At 37.7% G+C, this 17,434-nt stretch overlaps 3 protein-coding genes and 1 non-coding gene across 5 annotated transcripts; 3 read left to right on the plus strand and 1 right to left on the minus strand.

Moving 5' to 3' along the window:
- Positions 1-1,214: 1,214 nt before the first annotated feature.
- LOC116198847 (GATA transcription factor 5-like) lies at positions 1,215-2,657 on the minus strand. The gene is made up of 2 exons (XM_031529102.1): positions 2,187-2,657; positions 1,215-2,096 (listed from the first exon to the last, which is right to left on the minus strand). The coding sequence occupies exons 1-2, from the start codon at positions 2,430-2,432 to the stop codon at positions 1,446-1,448; spliced, it is 897 nt and encodes a 298-aa protein (XP_031384962.1). The 5' UTR covers positions 2,433-2,657; the 3' UTR covers positions 1,215-1,445.
- Positions 2,658-9,608: 6,951 nt separating this feature from the next.
- Positions 9,609-9,680, plus strand: TRNAP-CGG. The gene has a single exon. It is a non-coding gene; the product is annotated as a tRNA-Pro (tRNA).
- Positions 9,681-12,419: 2,739 nt separating this feature from the next.
- On the plus strand, positions 12,420-13,282 carry LOC116201520. Its single transcript, XM_031532782.1, has one exon. The coding sequence runs from the start codon at positions 12,446-12,448 to the stop codon at positions 12,881-12,883; it is 438 nt and encodes a 145-aa protein (XP_031388642.1). The 5' UTR covers positions 12,420-12,445; the 3' UTR covers positions 12,884-13,282.
- A 601-nt stretch (positions 13,283-13,883) lies between these two features.
- Positions 13,884-16,521, plus strand: LOC116201521 (glutaredoxin-C3). 2 transcript variants are annotated; one of them, XM_031532784.1, is made up of 4 exons: positions 13,884-14,158; positions 15,760-15,833; positions 15,999-16,097; positions 16,217-16,521. In XM_031532784.1, exons 1-4 carry the CDS (start codon positions 13,989-13,991, stop codon positions 16,261-16,263), a joined length of 390 nt encoding a protein of 129 aa, XP_031388644.1. In that variant the 5' UTR covers positions 13,884-13,988; the 3' UTR covers positions 16,264-16,521. The 2 variants fall into 2 exon arrangements, with proteins under 2 accessions (XP_031388644.1, XP_031388643.1); XM_031532783.1 differs by having other exon boundaries at positions 13,889-14,158; positions 16,208-16,521.
- The last annotated feature ends 913 nt before the right edge of the window (positions 16,522-17,434 follow it).

Here is a 17,434-nt window from a genome sequence, read left to right on the forward strand (position 1 = left end):
TTTCGTGGAATTTACTTATTTATTTCTTAACGCGATGATCTATGAAAAATGATCGTTTTTTCTCATGTTTATCTATTCATAACTCGTAATTGGGAATTATTTTCATGTTGAATAGCATCTTTTGAGGTTCGACTATGCGTTGATGATTTTATGAGGATGCCCTTATGTACGATACACAAATACTCCGAAATTAATGTATTCCCGTAGGTTCAGAAGCTTATGACGATGGCATGACTGAGCAGTTTTTTTAACACGCCATATTGACATAATATAACATGATTTTAAAAAAAATTCACAAATCAATTATCACAAAATTGCGTGCGGATGAACTTTAGCTTGAAATTTTAAATCTACTTAAAGCACTTTATAAAATAGTTAAATTGATACACGTTCAAAAGAAATTAATCTCGAACAAAGAATTCCTCGGATCTCATTGAAAAAAAATAATCTATAATTGAAGGCACCTCACTTCTTGTTAATGTTTTTTCATAGAGGGGGACAAAAATGAACATAAAGGTGGTGAAATGTTGATCACTACTAACCTCTCTGGGATGAAATTTACCTAAAGTATAAGATTTTAAAATTAACTTTAAATGGTTCATAGTCAGAGTTAAATCAATGTTTGAATAGAATCAATTTTAACTTATAAATTGAGAATATCCAAATCTAATTGGAAAAAACAAGGGGAAAAGGAATCCTCATAATTGTACAATCGCTAGATGCTTTGGATTGCTAATCCTTCACGCGAACAACTCCGAGGACCAATAAATGAAGATGCTTGTTTTAGAATTATGAACATAAGTTTTCTATGTATACTTGTGAGAGTACAATAATTCTTCCTTCGGAAGGACGTATATGTTTCCATTTGCACCGCGACCTTTTATGATTGTTTCTATGCTTTTCAACATCTGCCCATCATCCGATACATAAAGTGCAGACCTTTCGGAAAATCTCTCCATACCGCGGGGCCACACCGAGAATCCACTCCTGGCCCTTACTTCCGGTTCTCATTATTGTGATCACAACCACCATGTGTCGTGTAAGAGATAAAACACTTGAGATGCTGCGCCAACGGGGTAAAGTACGTTCAATGAATCGAAACCTATATCGCTATAAGGAGTCGATTGGAACATCGAGTAAGCAAAATGCCTTTCTCCTATTAGGAGGAAAAGAGGATGGCTTCTAGTGCTATGGTACACACTACACGAGCAAAATGAACATTAGAAGTATACTAGAGAAGGTAACATATTATATTCCATCGAGGTCCACTCATTAATTAAATAAACTATGGGCTGAGTAATTGAATTGTTGATAAGATCCTCTCTTCCTAAAACCCTACCTTATCCCTAAGTAAAATTTACACCATTTTGGCATACCTAAACTTCCCTACCCCGGACCGGGCTATATTCTGGTTTCACTAGCCCTGATGTTAACATTTTCTTTTCTCAATAACCGGAAACGATTGGAGGTTGTTCAGGCTGGTCCGATGGCTCCTTCTTCTGCCGCATCTCCAGCACTTTCCGGTGGTGGTTCGAGTGCAACTCGCTGCAGAAAGTAGGGCTGCAAGCGGGACGGTACTCGGGAAGTAGCCGGCCCGACTTGAACCGGACCCCACAGGCATTGCAGAGGGTCTTCGCGCCCATCGGGCCAGCTCTCCACTGCGGGGTCTTCTGAACCCCGCAGTGGCTGCACCGTCGAACTGGTTGTTGGGCCAAACCGGCAGACACCTCTCTCCCGGGCCTATTCTTTATCTTATGCTTCTTCACCAGCGGGTTTGGACCGGAGTAACCCAGTTCAAGGCCTTGGCTCAGGCTTCCTGGGTCAGAGCATGACCCCGACGAGGATGGCGAACCCGGGAACCGCCCGAGGCGGAGAGACCAGACCCGGCCGCCGGTCCTGGCACGCTTGCTCCTGGCCTTTCCTGGGACCGGAGCGTTGAAACAGAGCTTCCCCGGACTGCGCAGTTCCGGTTCGGAGCGGTCCTCGTAGCGATGGCTCACGGGGTTCGCCGGCGAAGAGGCTGGCAACGGTTCGGACAAGTCGAATGAATCGTCGACGAATTGAGACAGCCATTCGAGGTCTGCTAAGTCATCTGCCTGAAGAAAAACAAAATGCATTTACATAAATAGATTAAACCTTAAAAACATCAAATTTTCACAGAGAAATTAGATGAAATAAACATTTACCGGAAAGCTTATTTCCATGGAACTCTCTTCTCCCCGGGGCAACGCCCCCGTTTCTCCCGAAACAGAGCACAGTCCCCTGTCTTCCTCATGCTTCCTCGAAGCATGTCTCTCTTCCTCCTCTTCCTCCTCCTCCTCCTCCTCCTCCGCCCCGACAACAACGTCGTCATTAGCGAAGTTAAGGAGGTCGTCCACGGAGAACTCCTCGGGGGCCACGCCGCCCTGTACACTAACCCCAAAGAACTCCATTTATCTCAGAAGGAGAAGCTCTGAGCCTCGTAAAAATCGAAGCTTTGTCTCAAATGTCGGGTGAGAACCAGATGGGCAAGGCAAGGGGAGGATGAGAAAGAAGAAGAAAGGTGAAACTTTTGAAGAAATTAAGGAAGGGAGTGGTGAAACGTTGGGTGGAGCATTGAATGAGGACCGTGAGAAAGGAAAGGTTTTGCTTCTTGGGATTATTTATTCACCATTGGGTCTCTCTCTTCCCTCGCTGTTTCTCCGTGATTTAATTTAATAATTATACAATAACGGATAAGTAAGATAAAGAAATTGGGGGAGAAAATATAATAACATTTCCGTTTTAATTTCATCATCTCAGTAAATGCATCGTAATATTAATTTTTCCGGTAAAAGTAAATAAATTCAAACTTTTTGTCTGGAAACTACAGAGGGCCCTGTTTCGTTTGTGAGCAACATGCAGACAGGGACATAACGATATCATTGAATTTGTTCCTGGGCGAACTTTTTAATTTTTTCGACTGGTATAATGTGGCGTAATTTTATATCGAACAGAATGTGAAATTAATTATTTCGACTGCACATTCTGTTCGTATAATCTTGTGTCGAAATGCAACTCATACTGCGTAGCCTGTCATATTTACTCTTGAACGTTTCATTGCCCTTGAGATTATGAAACCATGGATTGATACATTAACGTTGTTAGAAAATAGTCTATACATTCACCCAAAAAAAAAAAGGGACTATACATTTTCCAATAAAATATTTCTTAATTATGATTTTTATTCAAGAAAGATCATATGATGGCTATGAATTTGAAAATGGACTACCTCATTTTTGGGAGGGAACTAAACTTTGATCTTTAAAAATTTTAAAGCGAAGACTTTGGTTTTTTTTTCAAATATCACATTCCAAACTCCCGTAGATAAAAATGTTTCCCAAAAGTCTTTCCCTTCGCCTAATGGAAGAAAGACCTTAAATGTCATTATTAGTCATACAATCACCAAAAAATAATTAGATCATGGAATTACAAAAAAGTCGGATAATATATTACTACTAGTTGCCTGGATGACGACTACTGACCATACCAATCACGATGGAGACGAGGATATGGAAGGCCTCGGTGAGCCAGTGATCGAACTCTCATTGATGCTCGGAGGCAACAAGTGAAAGGTTCTCTCTTGATCTTTCCATGAAGTAATTGGCAACTTGGGAGGGGAAGACTTTGCATTCATAGTAGTTTTGGGTGTAACTTCTAAATTTTGAAATCTCAAGGGTGAAATTGGAAAGACAGAAAATGATGGGAGTGAAACTGCGAGAGTGATAAGGTGGGGCCCAGGATCCGGCCTACCAAAGGACAGAGTTCGTGAATATCTAAGAAAGCGGCCACCTTTATCTGTTTTTTTCTCTCTGCGCTTCCCTCACTTTTTCCTTTACCTTTACTAAATCGGGCCTAAACTTTTGACTTATTTACCAAAATTTACCCTACCGTCTTTCTTGTTGCTTTAAATTCCCTTTTCACATTTATTTAAGCATCTCCTTATTACTTGTTTATTCTATGTTTTTTTTGGTAAATCACAAGAATGTTCAACTTATCAACTGAGATTGATCTTGTTTAAGCGATGATTTGACCTTGACCATCGGATATTTTTAGTGTTTCCATTCTATGATCTATTATTCTTTGAATTTTTGACAGCATCTACATATGATTTTCTATGTTTTGATATGTTTGGAATTGCTATAAATTGCCAAAGAAGTGCAAACAGAAGGCTACAAGAAAGATCTTATCCAAAAAAGAAATGATTATATCCTCGGAATAGTGAATTCATGTACTTATTATTATTATTTTTGTGATGCAAACAATGTAAGCTATATGAATATAATTTTTCTTTTTTCCGGATCAGTGGTTATCCGAATATTATTAATCATCAAATTCGGGACAGAATGATCGTGTTGTAATTCAGGGGGATAAAACGGTGCTGGTCTACGATTTTGCGAAACTTGTATGATTATATCTTCATCCAACAAACTTGCATATTATATATCAACATACGACAGGTACATTTCTCACTGCATTTTGCAAATGATAAGCTATTGAAAATTTGGTAACAGGACGGTAACGTGCTGCAAATTGTATGAGCAACTTGGTGAGGACGGTAAGATAATTTTGTCTAATTTTCTTTTTTTTTTGGGTGAATTTTTTCTAAGTTTCTTTGACGGACGTATTTGTCGTAAAAAAATTGACTTTCTAAACAAGGGAGAAAAAGAATTATTCTTAATTTGTGCCGAAACTTTCATATTATAGATCACGGTTCTAACGATCATGAACTGATCAAATTGAAATTCCTATTTCTTACATTATTGAAAGTAGTGTGAGAAAGCCATGTGTCAAAATCAACCCCAAAACCAAAAGGGTTAGAGTGAGATTGAATTTTTTTAACAGTATATGTGACACAATTAAATATAGGGCAAATTTCGGCTACATCCCCTATAATTCAGTAAATAACCAACGACATCCCCACTTTTCAAAATGAACCACACACCGTCCCTCCTTTTCACAAATGTGGCACTAAGAGTGCTCAATCGTTGCCACGTGGATGCTTGCCACTATACTTCATAAAGTCGGATATGTCGGGTCAGTTCATGGAGCAGAGTGACACAGCATCCACGAGGCGACGATTAAGGTGGTGTTTGGTTTCATAGTAGGATTTTAGAATTGTGATTTTGATTTTGATTTTGAGTGGTATAAATGGGACCCACCCTTTGACTTTGTAAGAGTTATGTTGTTTTGTTGTGGGAAAAAGTAATATAAATGGGACCCACTCTTTGACTTTGTATGAGTTATTTTGTTTTGTAGTGGGTAGAATTAAGTTAGAATTGTGATTCTAAAATACAACTCTGAAACCAAACAGAGCCTAAGCACTCTAGATGCCACATTTGCGAAAGCGGGCGGTGTGTGACTAATTTTGAATAGAGGGTGTGTCATCGGCTATTTACTAAATTATAGGGAGCAGAATGACACAACATCCACGTTATGAGGATTAAGCACTCTTGGTGTCACATTTGCGGAAGGAAAGATGATGTGTGACCAATTTTGAAAGGAAGGGATATCCTCAGCTATTTACTAAATTATATGGGGATAATCAAAATTTACCCATATATTTATGTGTATTTCATTGGAGTTCATTGACATTGCTTTGTTGTCCTTTTCCATATTGCGATTTGCCGCCTCTTTGGTTTTGTAAATTTGAACTACTAGGGAACCATATCATTAATATTAGCTGGTGCACAATGGTTCCCTCTTTATTATAAGTGGAAAGGGCATTTAAAAATTAAGTTTGAATCCTCTTTACTCGTCCTCGTCGAAAAGCCGAAACTATTGATTGTTAGCGTAAGGATTCAATGCCCGAACTAGTGGGAATTTTCATTGTCTCCCTTAGAGACGGTCTCGGGAAGGATATGTCGACCGTGGGATGAGCTAGGAATGGGATAAACAAGAATTAGCAACATTGAGCTAATCCAAAGACAATCTGTGTCCATCGTGATCATTCTTAAGCGGACGGTGGGGAAAATTTTCTCTGAATTATAATTAGGTGGTGGGTTAACATAACAAACAAAAGTATATGTCTTAAAGGAAAGGGAAATGTGAGAAATCGAAATTATTTTTCCGCCAAGCCCTCAAATTAATTTGTTCAATCAAACCCCCTTCGAATCTGATCATCATTGAACAAAATAATAAAAACATTAAGTTAAATTAATAAAATGTGCTACTCCTAATAAAACAAGCATGTAAGCCAAATTCCGGCCAACATTCCCACTAGTATTGAGTAATCCGACTCTCCACTTTCATAAAAATATGATAATCGATATTGTCTCGGATTTTTATATCATTTGACTGAAAAGAATGTAATTAAGTATACATAATATATCTGGAATTTGTACATATAAATTGTTTTCCCACATATAGTATTTATCGGTCTCTTCATTGAAATCTTTAACTGACTCGAATCCTACTATGCTATCAACGCATGACGTTACACGAAACATCTAATATACATTACTTTTAAGCTCTGTAATCGTTGGTCTACAAATTAAACAATGATCAAAGTGTCATGTTGTTGTTGTTATTTTAGAATCATCTTAATTTCAATATTGAGTTCATAATGAATATAAAACTCCCGCCGATCTCAACGCGAAACCTAGCTATCGGTTTTGAGTTTATATGTGTTAATATCTATCATGTTATGCTCGATCAAACTTTATGAATGCAACGGTGTACCCGGTTGAACCGTTGAGGCGTGCGGTGTGATAATCATCTGGTATTAAAAAAAAGGAAAAAAAAAAAAGTCCCACTGGTCGAGAACCGTGGGTTGAAAGGGGAAAGGAGGGAAATATGAAATCCGGACAAAGTGACGCCAAAGATATAAATCCAACTTTTGGTTGAGGAGAGGTCCCAGCAAGAATGATTCTCTTCAAGCTCATATTAAAAGTGAAAAAACTATAGATTGTATGCAAGAATTTCTTCATTAGTACCTTATTAATTAATGTTAAATATATACAAATATAATGAAAGTTCAACAACAGAATAAGAGTAAAAGGCCTACATATAACATCTCTATTTAAGACGTGAAACTTCTATAACAAAAAAGTTACATTACTTGAGATAAAATGGTTACAAGATTGTTCATATGAAGCATTTTATACAACATTAGAATTAAAGTTGCTAACTTATTTGTGTAGAGAATGCATAAATTTTTGGCTTATTTTACTTATTATTATATCTACTAATAAATTAAAGACTATTAAATATGGTATAATATTATTATAACAGTAAATTTGTAAATCTGTATATATACATATATATGTATTTATACGTCAAAAGAAAAATTCAGAGTAAATTGAAACATTTAATACATAATAAATTGACAAATTCTACTTTACTAGTGTTTTAACCCATGCATTGCATGGGTTCATTTACAATAAAATTTTTGGAACTTCTATGATTACTATATTTTGAATAATAATTCTAATTAAGTGACGATTTTGCTTTTAGTTCTCTTATTTAAATTAGTGCATTGGATATCTATTTAATCATTAATATTCTGCAGATTCACTACCGATCTTAAGTGCTAGTATACAAACACCAATATGCAAATATTTTTTGAAATTAATATTTGTTATGTTCTTACTTTCATTTATTAAATTTTTAGTTTTTATGTAACCATACTTCATGGAATTAGTGTCTTTGTATTTTCTTTTAAACCTATGAATTGATAATTATTATTTTATTTAATATACATTGCATATTTATTCAACTATAATATAAAACTTATTAGATTAAGCACATACTTTTTACAAAAAATATTTTATTTAATATAAGCTTCATATTATTTATATTTTAATTTTATACGTGGAGTTATAACACCTATCATAACTATATAATATGAGAACTTATTTTTCATAATATTTACTTATCTATCTTTTACATAAATAAAAAATAATATTCATTTTTTTTATTATAATATTTATTTTTATAATAGTAGTAGCATTAATTACATGCATTTATTATTTGGTGTAGTTTGTTTTACTATAGATAGATAGATGGACATATAGATAGATGATTATAAATGCAACAATATCGTTCAAGCAATATTTTGATATTATATATATATATATATTTATCTTTTCATTATCTTATTAACTACTATAATTATAAAATATACAACTACGTAAAATTAATTATCAGAATATCTAATACATTGATCCCAATAAAATTTCTATTTCGTTATGTACTGGTAAGTTTTAAAATTTCTTCATTGGTCTATTATCGATATTATATATACACACACACATACATATATATACTTAATTGTTGCAATTGTAATATAAGATCTTTTATTAGAAGCACTTCTTGAAAATAAAATTAAAATTGATTAACAATTTTTAGAATATAAAATTAATTAGTTGCATTAAAATATTTAATGCATAGTAAATGTACCAATTCTCTTTTACTATATGTATATAATTATCATGATAAAAAAGTTATAATCTTTTATTCGAAGTATCTTCTTGAAAATAAAATTAAAATTGATTAACAATTTTTAGAATATAAAATTATTTAAATGCATAATAAATGTACCAATTGTTTTTTACTATATATATATATATATATATAAAATATGGATTACCTATGTATAAATAATGTATGGGGCCACATTTCCTTTTTTAATGTTTCCCTATGTAATTAGATTGCCATTTATTAGTCAAACCAGCTTCTTTAAACCGCACAATACAATTAAATTTTTCAGAGGACTCAAGTACGTAATTAGAGTTTTGAAAAGGGCGGGAGGCAACTCAACTATCTTACCTAGTAGTCCTTTGAAGTTTTTTTCTTTTAAAATAAACTGGGCAGTCTGGGCTTACGTCTGGAGGAACAAAATGAAAATCAAACTACATAAAAGCGGGATAAGGCGGTTCCAACGATATCATCGGAAAGGAGAGCCTGGATACCCTCTGGGAGAAGATGAAGGATACAAAGAATTAAGGAGAGGTCTAAGTACGAGTAAACAATCCCATCAACACGTGCATTTCCTTCTCTGTACATGTGAACAATGTGTACCTGTCAATTCATCTGAAGAAACTTGTTGATAGCGATCATCTATGATGAAATGAGGGGTGCCACATCTTTGCGGGAGTCCTTTTGAGTTTTTGGCTTGACCAGTTGAAATGTGATTTTTTTTTGTGAATAGATATTGTACTTTCATCCATTCGGTCATCACTATCTAAAAGTTGAGATTGTAGTGTCGGATGCCGTCGAGTTTGGTGTTTAGGAATATGCATCGTGACTAGACAGTTGATGAATGACATACTACAAATCTATAAGGGCGGTAGGAAATCTCGGGTGAATTACCTTTCCAAGCAAAAAAAAGAGATAGGAAATCTCGGGTGAGTTTCTAATCTCCTATTCGCCAAGCCATTGAGGGGGAGTCCCTCCGAACTTGCTGGAATGGGAGTTGCAAGAAAACACCCCGCGAAGCTGCTAGAAATTGCTCATCCTACCGCCATGTCCATCTGGATGATGTTTTCGGGATGTTTTCCTCGTATAAAATAGCAAATATCTGCTAATTCACTATTTCATAAAACAACCGCTGATAGTTAACTTTTTCTTTGGAAGAAATAACAACAAGCGGGTGTTTGGTCTAGTGGTATGATTCTCGCTTCGGGTGCGAGAGGTCCCGAGTTCGATTCTCGGAACACCCCCTCAACTTTTCATTTTTTCTTTTTCTCGCCCCTGCCTTTCTATTCTATTCTTTCAATCTCAGTTCCCACTTTCGGTTCTGTTGCCTTTTTTGTCCCTCTCCAAGATCCTCTTTAGTCTTTCCTACAAAGGGTTTTAAATTGCATTAACCTGCAACGCAATATTCCCAGAAGGACAAGTGACAATTTCCCAAAAGCTTGACCTAAACTTGATCCGATTTTCCATTCTTGAGGACTACAAATCATTCATTTTGAGTGCAAAATCATCTTCACACTTGATCTAAAATGACTGATAATACAAGGGAAATCATGATCTGTATCATACGTTCTTTTTTTGTTTCCCCAAAAGATGAGGCTTCCAGTTTATTTAACCAATGACAAGTTAACATGCGATTTCTTTCGTTTATGCATAACATCACATGCTCCAAATAAAATGACTTTCAAGTCTGCTGTATATCCCTGACACTCGAACAAGCAAAAGTCTCTCTTGGTTCCTAACTGCATTACATGTTTTACATGGCATGTAACTCTCGTCGTATACATTTTCGACGACTCAAGTTGCACATGAGAAATTTGGTGTTTTCCACTATTCTAGCAGAGTCTGCACAAAAGAACCCCAAGTAATGTTAGTCGGTCTCTTAGACTCGCGTCATGGACAACCACACTCGCTCGGTTAAATCCACTACAGACAAATTGCCATTTACCGATAGTTAATTTCCATCAGTAAAAACCCAAAAATCCATCAGTAAAACACCTTCGGGCTAATACTGACGAAAAAATAAACTTTACCTACCGTTTAGATACCTGTCAGTGTAGGTCTCGTGGCTAAACATCTATCCTGACGGCATTACCATCAGTATATCCAGGTTCTTTACCCACGAAAGTTTCTGTCACTGGAAACTGTTATCCGTCAGTGCATTACGAGTAACGCTGGCGGTGTTTCCATCAGTATGAGCCATTTTGCAAGTCAAATCCACTTGTTTCTAGAACTCATATCGACAGTTCCTCATCATTTTAACTCAGGTACACTGATAGACGACCCATCACTAATGATGGATTCATTAGTGAATATTGGACGTATCAATAACGTTCATCAATATAATTCAACCAAAACTGTATAAATAATGTACTTTTTTTTAATACTAAAGATATTAGTTCTCATATGACATCCAAAGTAATTACAGACAACCCATAGAAAGCATAATCAGTCATAATGCAAAAGGGATTTGACATCAAAACTACCATCACTAACTTTAAAAAATGAAGAAGAAAGAGCTCCAATAGTACTTCAAGTTTGAGCAATATGTATGATGTGCAAGATATCAAGCCTAAACTATATACATATATGAAAGTTACATAATTCAGAAAGGACCTCTTCCATGCCAATTGAAGCTCCTAGAGGGTCCTGAAAGCAAATGAAAATGACAGCATTCATTAGTTCACATGGCCACGAAATTGGGCCTTCACCGATAAAACTTGAGATAATAAATCCATACATAAACAAAAAGTTGAGTCAAAAGCTTGTTTCATGCTTCTTAAGCTTCTAGTTGCCACACTTTACACAAGGACAAAATATCTCTCCATCTTAGGACAATCTCTCAAATGCAAATATCAATAAATAAATTACGCCATCTATGTATTTTTCATTTCTCCTTGATGCAAGATATATCCATGATTTATCATGAAAATGAGAATGATTGGAACTGAAAAATAACATAGAAAGCACATTTGTACTTACATCCCAGCATTTTCAGTGGCATTACTCCAGAAAGTGCGACTTCAAATACAAGAATATCATGTGGATTAATTGAACTACCCTATAAATTTGAAATTAAAAAAAGAAAAATAAGAGTGTGCAAATCCTGCCTTGTTCTTTTTCTCTGTTGAAATGCCCGCTGAGAAAGAAATATATCAGCAGCCAAGCAGATTGGTAACCCATACAACATGTTAAGCCCATCTTATGCTTATATAGCTTTAGTTGATTCATTAGCCAATTAGTTGTTCCGTATAAACCTAAGCGGACTTTATTTATTCTCATGTATGTATGAATAGTTTGAGTCTCGTTAACAATTAATAATTATTAATGGCTATTTATTAAAAATATACTTGTCTCAAGAACCTTGAAACTTCTTGTTTACACTGCCAATCTTTGTTTTTTTTTTTTGGAAACTGGTTGCTTGCCATTTGGACTCCCTTTGTCTTCTTCAAGTTAATTTTGTCTATGCTTAATTTGCAGGTTAATTGATTGTAAGCACTTCAATTTTGGGAATGGAAATTGCCTGTTCGACAACAATTATTTTTACAAAGTAATACGGGTTTCTATTACTTTATAAGAATAACCTACAGTTCATTATTTAATACTTTGGTTAAGATATAGTATGGTAACTGTGTTTGAATTTGATGTTTCAGTTATTTAGAGCATAATATCAATATGGATATCAATACAAATAGGCTGGAGCTTATTAGTACATATCAAGAAAGGCTGGACCTTGCTAGATTCCTTTCATTATATAGGATGTAAGAGATATCCATGATTTATCATGAACAATGGCCGGGATAGTTTGGGGATGCAATTTAAAATATGGGATAGTTTAGGGATGAAAATCTGTTTTTGCTAGAATTTTGCATGCCTATAGGAATTCCCCCATAATGTAATTGGTGCAGGATTTAGCGCTATAACTGGCCAATGATGTGGAGCCACGTGTACTCATCTCTCATGTGTTCCTAAAGCTTCCTTAGACTAGTCAACGACACAGCCGTCAAATCTAATGGAAACGGCTCAGCGCCACATTCCCCATCTCCTCCAACCGACCAATCATCGCCGGCCACAGAACCGCCCTAAGAATGTCCTTACCACCGCCGGCCCATCCATGGCGAGAGTAGGCGGGGGCCTGGCCCTGAAAGGGCGATCCCTCGCAAGCGTGAGCTCAATCATCGCCCGCCGTCGAATTCAAGATCCAAACATACCCTTCTGCGCCACGGGCAGTCGATCGGCCGATCCGAATGTTGAGGAAGCCGGGAACAAGGGTGACGGTGGCGCGGAAGATGCCGCGACGGCGGACGCGGTGACTCTTCCTCCGCCGCCGGAGAGGCCGCTGCCGGGGGACTGCTGCGGCAGCGGGTGCGTGAGGTGCGTGTGGGACGTGTACCACGAGGAGCTTCAGGCTTATGAGACTCTCCTTGACAAAGTCAAGCCCAAGGATTAGGTATCGACTAATCGAGTGTCGACATTCGACCCGCCCCGCCCCGCCCCGGCCTGGATAATCCATCTGGGGCCTATTGATGGTTGTAGCAAGCAGATGTTCGGGTGCGCAATGGGCATGTATCCCGTGATTGCCCAGCCTTGAAAGATTGGATTCACTATGGATATATCCGCACCTTCCGAAGAGACCAATTTCCGGGTTCTGCGAGGTTCGATTCTTGTGGGAAAGGAGCGTATTCGGAATTCGGAATTTCTTTTCTTAGTTTAGTATGTGCTTCATATTTTTTCCACGGCTGTCCCCGGGGCAGATGATCATCATAATTCAATGGCATTGCCTTTCCTTTCTTTCTTTCTTTCTTTTTTTTTGCCTAATTTATTTGGACAATTCCATGCCCGTTGCATATGAAAAGAGTCAATAGGCAAAATATAGTTTGTTTCACTTCCATTTCCCAAAAATATGTTTTACTAAGTAATATGTTTCGATATCAACCATTCATTTGCCAAAAAACAAGAAGATGCGGTATAGACATGGAAAATTGTAGAGCTCGGGAGAGCCTGAATTGAGATTTCAAGGGCCAGGACCCCGCCTACTCTCGCCATGGTTATGCGAGCGGTGGCACGGACATTCTTCAGGTGGAAAGTCTTGGGTGCAATCTATCTAGTTGGGAAAGTCTCTCTGACCCACAAGGAAACTTATAGAGTTCGGGAAAGCGCAAAGTGAGCTTTCAGAACTCGATTTTCCAGTCAAACGAGAAAAAAAGTTCGCGGATTGTGAGATTCTCCCACAATATCATGAACGAAACGCCACCTAACTGCAGTGATATCCATCTCCTATCTCTAATACTTGGTTAAGCCATTGGGCTCCAAGATCGACACAAATCAAGTCTCACGCAAGTTCAGGGTGAAAGTGTATAGTTCATATAACTTTGAGGTCTTCATTGTAAATAATGGGAAGATGTCTAGACATGACAATTGACATGGCATTATCCCAAATCCAAAAAAAAAAAACATGAATCTACGATATCTCCGATTTCATTTTCGTCCATTGTTGATTCTTGAGAGAGCTGCAGACCGACCGCGGAACGACGAATCAGAAGAAGAAGAAGACGATGAGGGCTTACCGTTTGAGGAGTCACCTCCTTCTACCAGCTCTAATGGCGGTCCTTTTGTCCTCAGGGATCGGCCCGGACCATGCCCGAGCTTCCAATTCGGCTCCCGCCTTCGTTCAGAACGTCATCTACTCCAACAAGATCGCCATTTTCTCCAAATCTTACTGCCCGTAGTCTTTCTTCCTCTCTCTCCCTTCTCTCTGTTTGTGTGGTATTGAATTGATGCCATTAACGCGGATTTTGAGATTAGGGGTTCCGCCAGACTGGGGAGTTAGTTACTGCTACTGTTCCATTGCAGCTATCCAATCGCACATTCCAATCTTTGCTTGCCCTGCCTCTGATTTTTTTCGTCAGATAACTTGATCATTAGTGCTGTCTATTGTGTTGAGAGGCAGCGCAGCCCTGAATAGTTTGTATGCATTTGATTTCGGAACTGTTTGGTTGCAGAGGACGGTCCCGTCTATCCCTTAAGTGCAGAATGCTTTCAAATTTCATTCCTTTTCTGAGTTCTTCTCGAGACAATGATAAAGTTTGATCTTTTCATTAAAAGACACAACTGCCATCTGACACTAATTACCTGTTATTCAGTGTCTTTCTCGAAAAGGAAAACAGATAACCGACTAAAGATTCTAACATTTAACATTTACCATTTACCAAACAGATAATACCGTTACAATCCAGTTGGTTGGTGCGGAACAAGTTGCTCATTGTAGTCCTTATTGTCATTCTTAAAACAATAGCGAAGAGGTACTTCGGTGTCTTGTTTGCAATAACATATGATATATTAGGGGGAGAAAAAGAAAAGAAAAGTAAAGAAAGATAGAGCCTGATAGCTTCTGCTTCTATAGATAGATTAGTGTTACATAGGATTTTGAGGTAGATGGTTGAAGTTTGTGCAAAGTAATGTTGCTTTGGATTGGACTCTGCATTCGAGTATGGATGCAATATATCTGGCGAAGCCATGACCGCTGTTGAGTTAATCAAGTTCTTTGTGACCGTTGGGTTACTCAATTATTAAAATGAAGTTCACTTAGATTTTCCTTGGAGGATCCGTTATAAAGATAATTCATGGATGAGTGGGAAGAATTTTATGAGTGTTCTTTTGAGGCGAACCTTTTGTCTTTAGAGGATCAGATTTTAGCTGAAATTGGTTAACTAAGGACTTATTATCATTGATATGCTCTTTCAGTGACCTGCTTTGGTGAAAGTTTTTACCTTCAGCACTTTGAGCATCTTGTAGTAGAAATTATTGTAGTCTTTGTTTATGTGGCGGCTGATTTCAAGGCTCTTCAGCCCTTCTAGGGTCGGACTTCGTGCTTGAAGAGTCGTTCGAAGATAAATTATAAGTAGAGTCATGGAATTTCTATCTTAGGACAGTATGGAACTTGTGGAGGAAGTCTTATTGAATTTTATTTAGCCTTCATGCCAATCATAATTGGAAATCAAATTACTTGGACAAATTGATTTGTTTGAGCTCACTGACCAGTTTGCTTCTTTGGGGACACTTATTTATCTCTCTCTCTCTCTCTCTTTTTTTTTATCCTCATGACAATGTGTTTTATCGGTGAGCTCAAAAGGATTCGGTCATGGGGAAACCATTGTAAAACAAAGCCAAATCCAGTTGGTTTCTTTCCCTCTTAACAATGCATTCAAGATGGCACACATCTACTGAGCAAACTATCATATATTGGACTTCCCTCTTCCTTTTTAATCTTCTGTCTCCGCCCTGTTATGACTTGGGAGTGAACCAATATGTTTCTCTCCTTATCAGGTACTGTATGCGCGCCAAACTCATATTCAGTGAACTACGTGAGCAACCGCACGTAGTAGAGCTTGATCTTCGAGGTATATCCATTATCTGATCACATTATCTTTCTTTTTCTTTTTTTCCATTATGGTTTTCCGTAGCGTCCAACTGACACCGTGAGTTTGAACTGTTCAGTACCAAAAGAAATCCATTATTTCTTTGTTTGTTGATAAAGAATGAATAATATCACGCATCTCATGCAGAGGACGGATCCGAGATTCAACGTGCTCTCCTAGATTTGACGGGAAGGCGCACTGTCCCACAAGTATTCGTGAACGGCAAGCTTGTCGGCGGTTCTGATGGTCTGTCTGTCTCTCTCTCTCTCTGTGCATGTTTTATGCTAATTATCATCGTTGGGAATCTCTGTACAAGTTTGGTAATCATCTATCTATCCTTTTTCACTCGATATCAGATCTTACAGCTGCATTCATGAGCGGACAACTCCAGAAACTTCTGAGCAGTAGCTGATTGATGGGGACGCCTACTGGTAATGAGAAAGTTCCGTCTACGTTGAGACCCCTCTTCTGGCGCAGGCTTACATCTACAGAACAGGCAGCGAGCAAGATTACTTTGTTAGCTTAGTTTAGTGCAGTAAGATGTATATAACTCTGCTTCACGTCTTTGTTGGATCAAGTTTTCGGATAGTTTGGGGTCAACAATATTCAGAGACGCATGTAAGGCAAAAAATAAAATAAAAGATGCATTTGCGCGGTTCTTGTTAAATCACCATTCATCCGGTGTTGAGACCTTAATTTGGACGTGTTGGTACGGGTCGTCGAAATTACCCTGAAATTTCTCATCAATGAGACCTCGTCTGCCCTCGTGTCTGTTCAGACATCTGCTTTGGGGCAGAAGCCAAAGGATTCAACAGCTTTTGATTATTGACTGGAAATGGAAGCAAGTGAGCGGCCCGTGAAAAGTTCTTGCAGTCCTAAATCACTGGTGATCTAGTGGGCCTGCTGGAGGCCCGTTGAGTGATGAAGTATGAGATTCATGATGCGTCTCTTGCAATGAATATAGTTACAATGCGATGCCTAAACCCATCAAAAGCTGATATTTCCTCCTAAAGAGAAGTCCATAATTCGAGCCTCTTATCCCGGAAAATATGAAAGCTATGCGATGATAAGTGGAATTCGACCGATCAATTGATCAACTGGAAGCTGCAAGATGGACGAAGAGGGCAAATCTATCATCCAAATCATAAAAAACAAAATGTAGATTGATGGGAGCGTATATACTAAAAAAGACACCGGATTGATATGGCACTTAAGCCCTCATTATCGTTGGAAGTGGGGGAGCCAGTCACATGCCAAACAAGGAAGAGACCCTCGAACAGTGATGGGATAAGGTATCATATCAGTAGGGTACGATAAAAGTTTCGTCCATATAATATTATAAATAACATAATTATAAGAAAGGGTGATTAGGTAAGTGAAGTGATTACTGAATCTAATGGAAAAGGGGGGATGAATTATTCCCATGAATATAGGCTTTTTGGTCGCATCATTGTGAAAATTGATGAGGGAAGATATAATGGAAAAAAAGGGGATTGGCTGATATGATGTTTGCTTTGGTCCGATCAAAAGTTACAATTGAGGGCGGTGCCGGTGGGCATTACAAATTCCACCCCGCAATGAGA

The sequence above is a fragment of the Punica granatum genome, chromosome 3 (genome assembly GCF_007655135.1).
Source record: "Punica granatum isolate Tunisia-2019 chromosome 3, ASM765513v2, whole genome shotgun sequence".
In the NCBI taxonomy this organism is placed as follows: Eukaryota; Viridiplantae; Streptophyta; class Magnoliopsida; order Myrtales; family Lythraceae; genus Punica; species Punica granatum.

Excerpts from the sequence above, each read along its gene's own strand:
- LOC116198847 (XM_031529102.1), bottom strand. The coding sequence starts at position 2,432 with ATGGAGTTCTTTGGGGTTAGTGTACAGGGCGGCGTGGCCCCCGAGGAG. Across the intron at positions 2,097-2,186 it reads CCATGGAAATAAGCTTTCCG|GCAGATGACTTAGCAGACCT; the intron begins GTAAATGTTTAT and ends GTTTTTCTTCAG.
- LOC116201520 (XM_031532782.1), top strand. The coding sequence starts at position 12,446 with ATGGAAACGGCTCAGCGCCACATTCCCCATCTCCTCCAACCGACCAAT.
- LOC116201521 (XM_031532783.1), top strand. The coding sequence starts at position 13,989 with ATGAGGGCTTACCGTTTGAGGAGTCACCTCCTTCTACCAGCTCTAATG. Across the intron at positions 14,159-15,759 it reads TTCTCCAAATCTTACTGCCC|GTACTGTATGCGCGCCAAAC; the intron begins GTAGTCTTTCTT and ends TCTCCTTATCAG. Across the intron at positions 15,834-15,998 it reads AGTAGAGCTTGATCTTCGAG|AGGACGGATCCGAGATTCAA; the intron begins GTATATCCATTA and ends CATCTCATGCAG.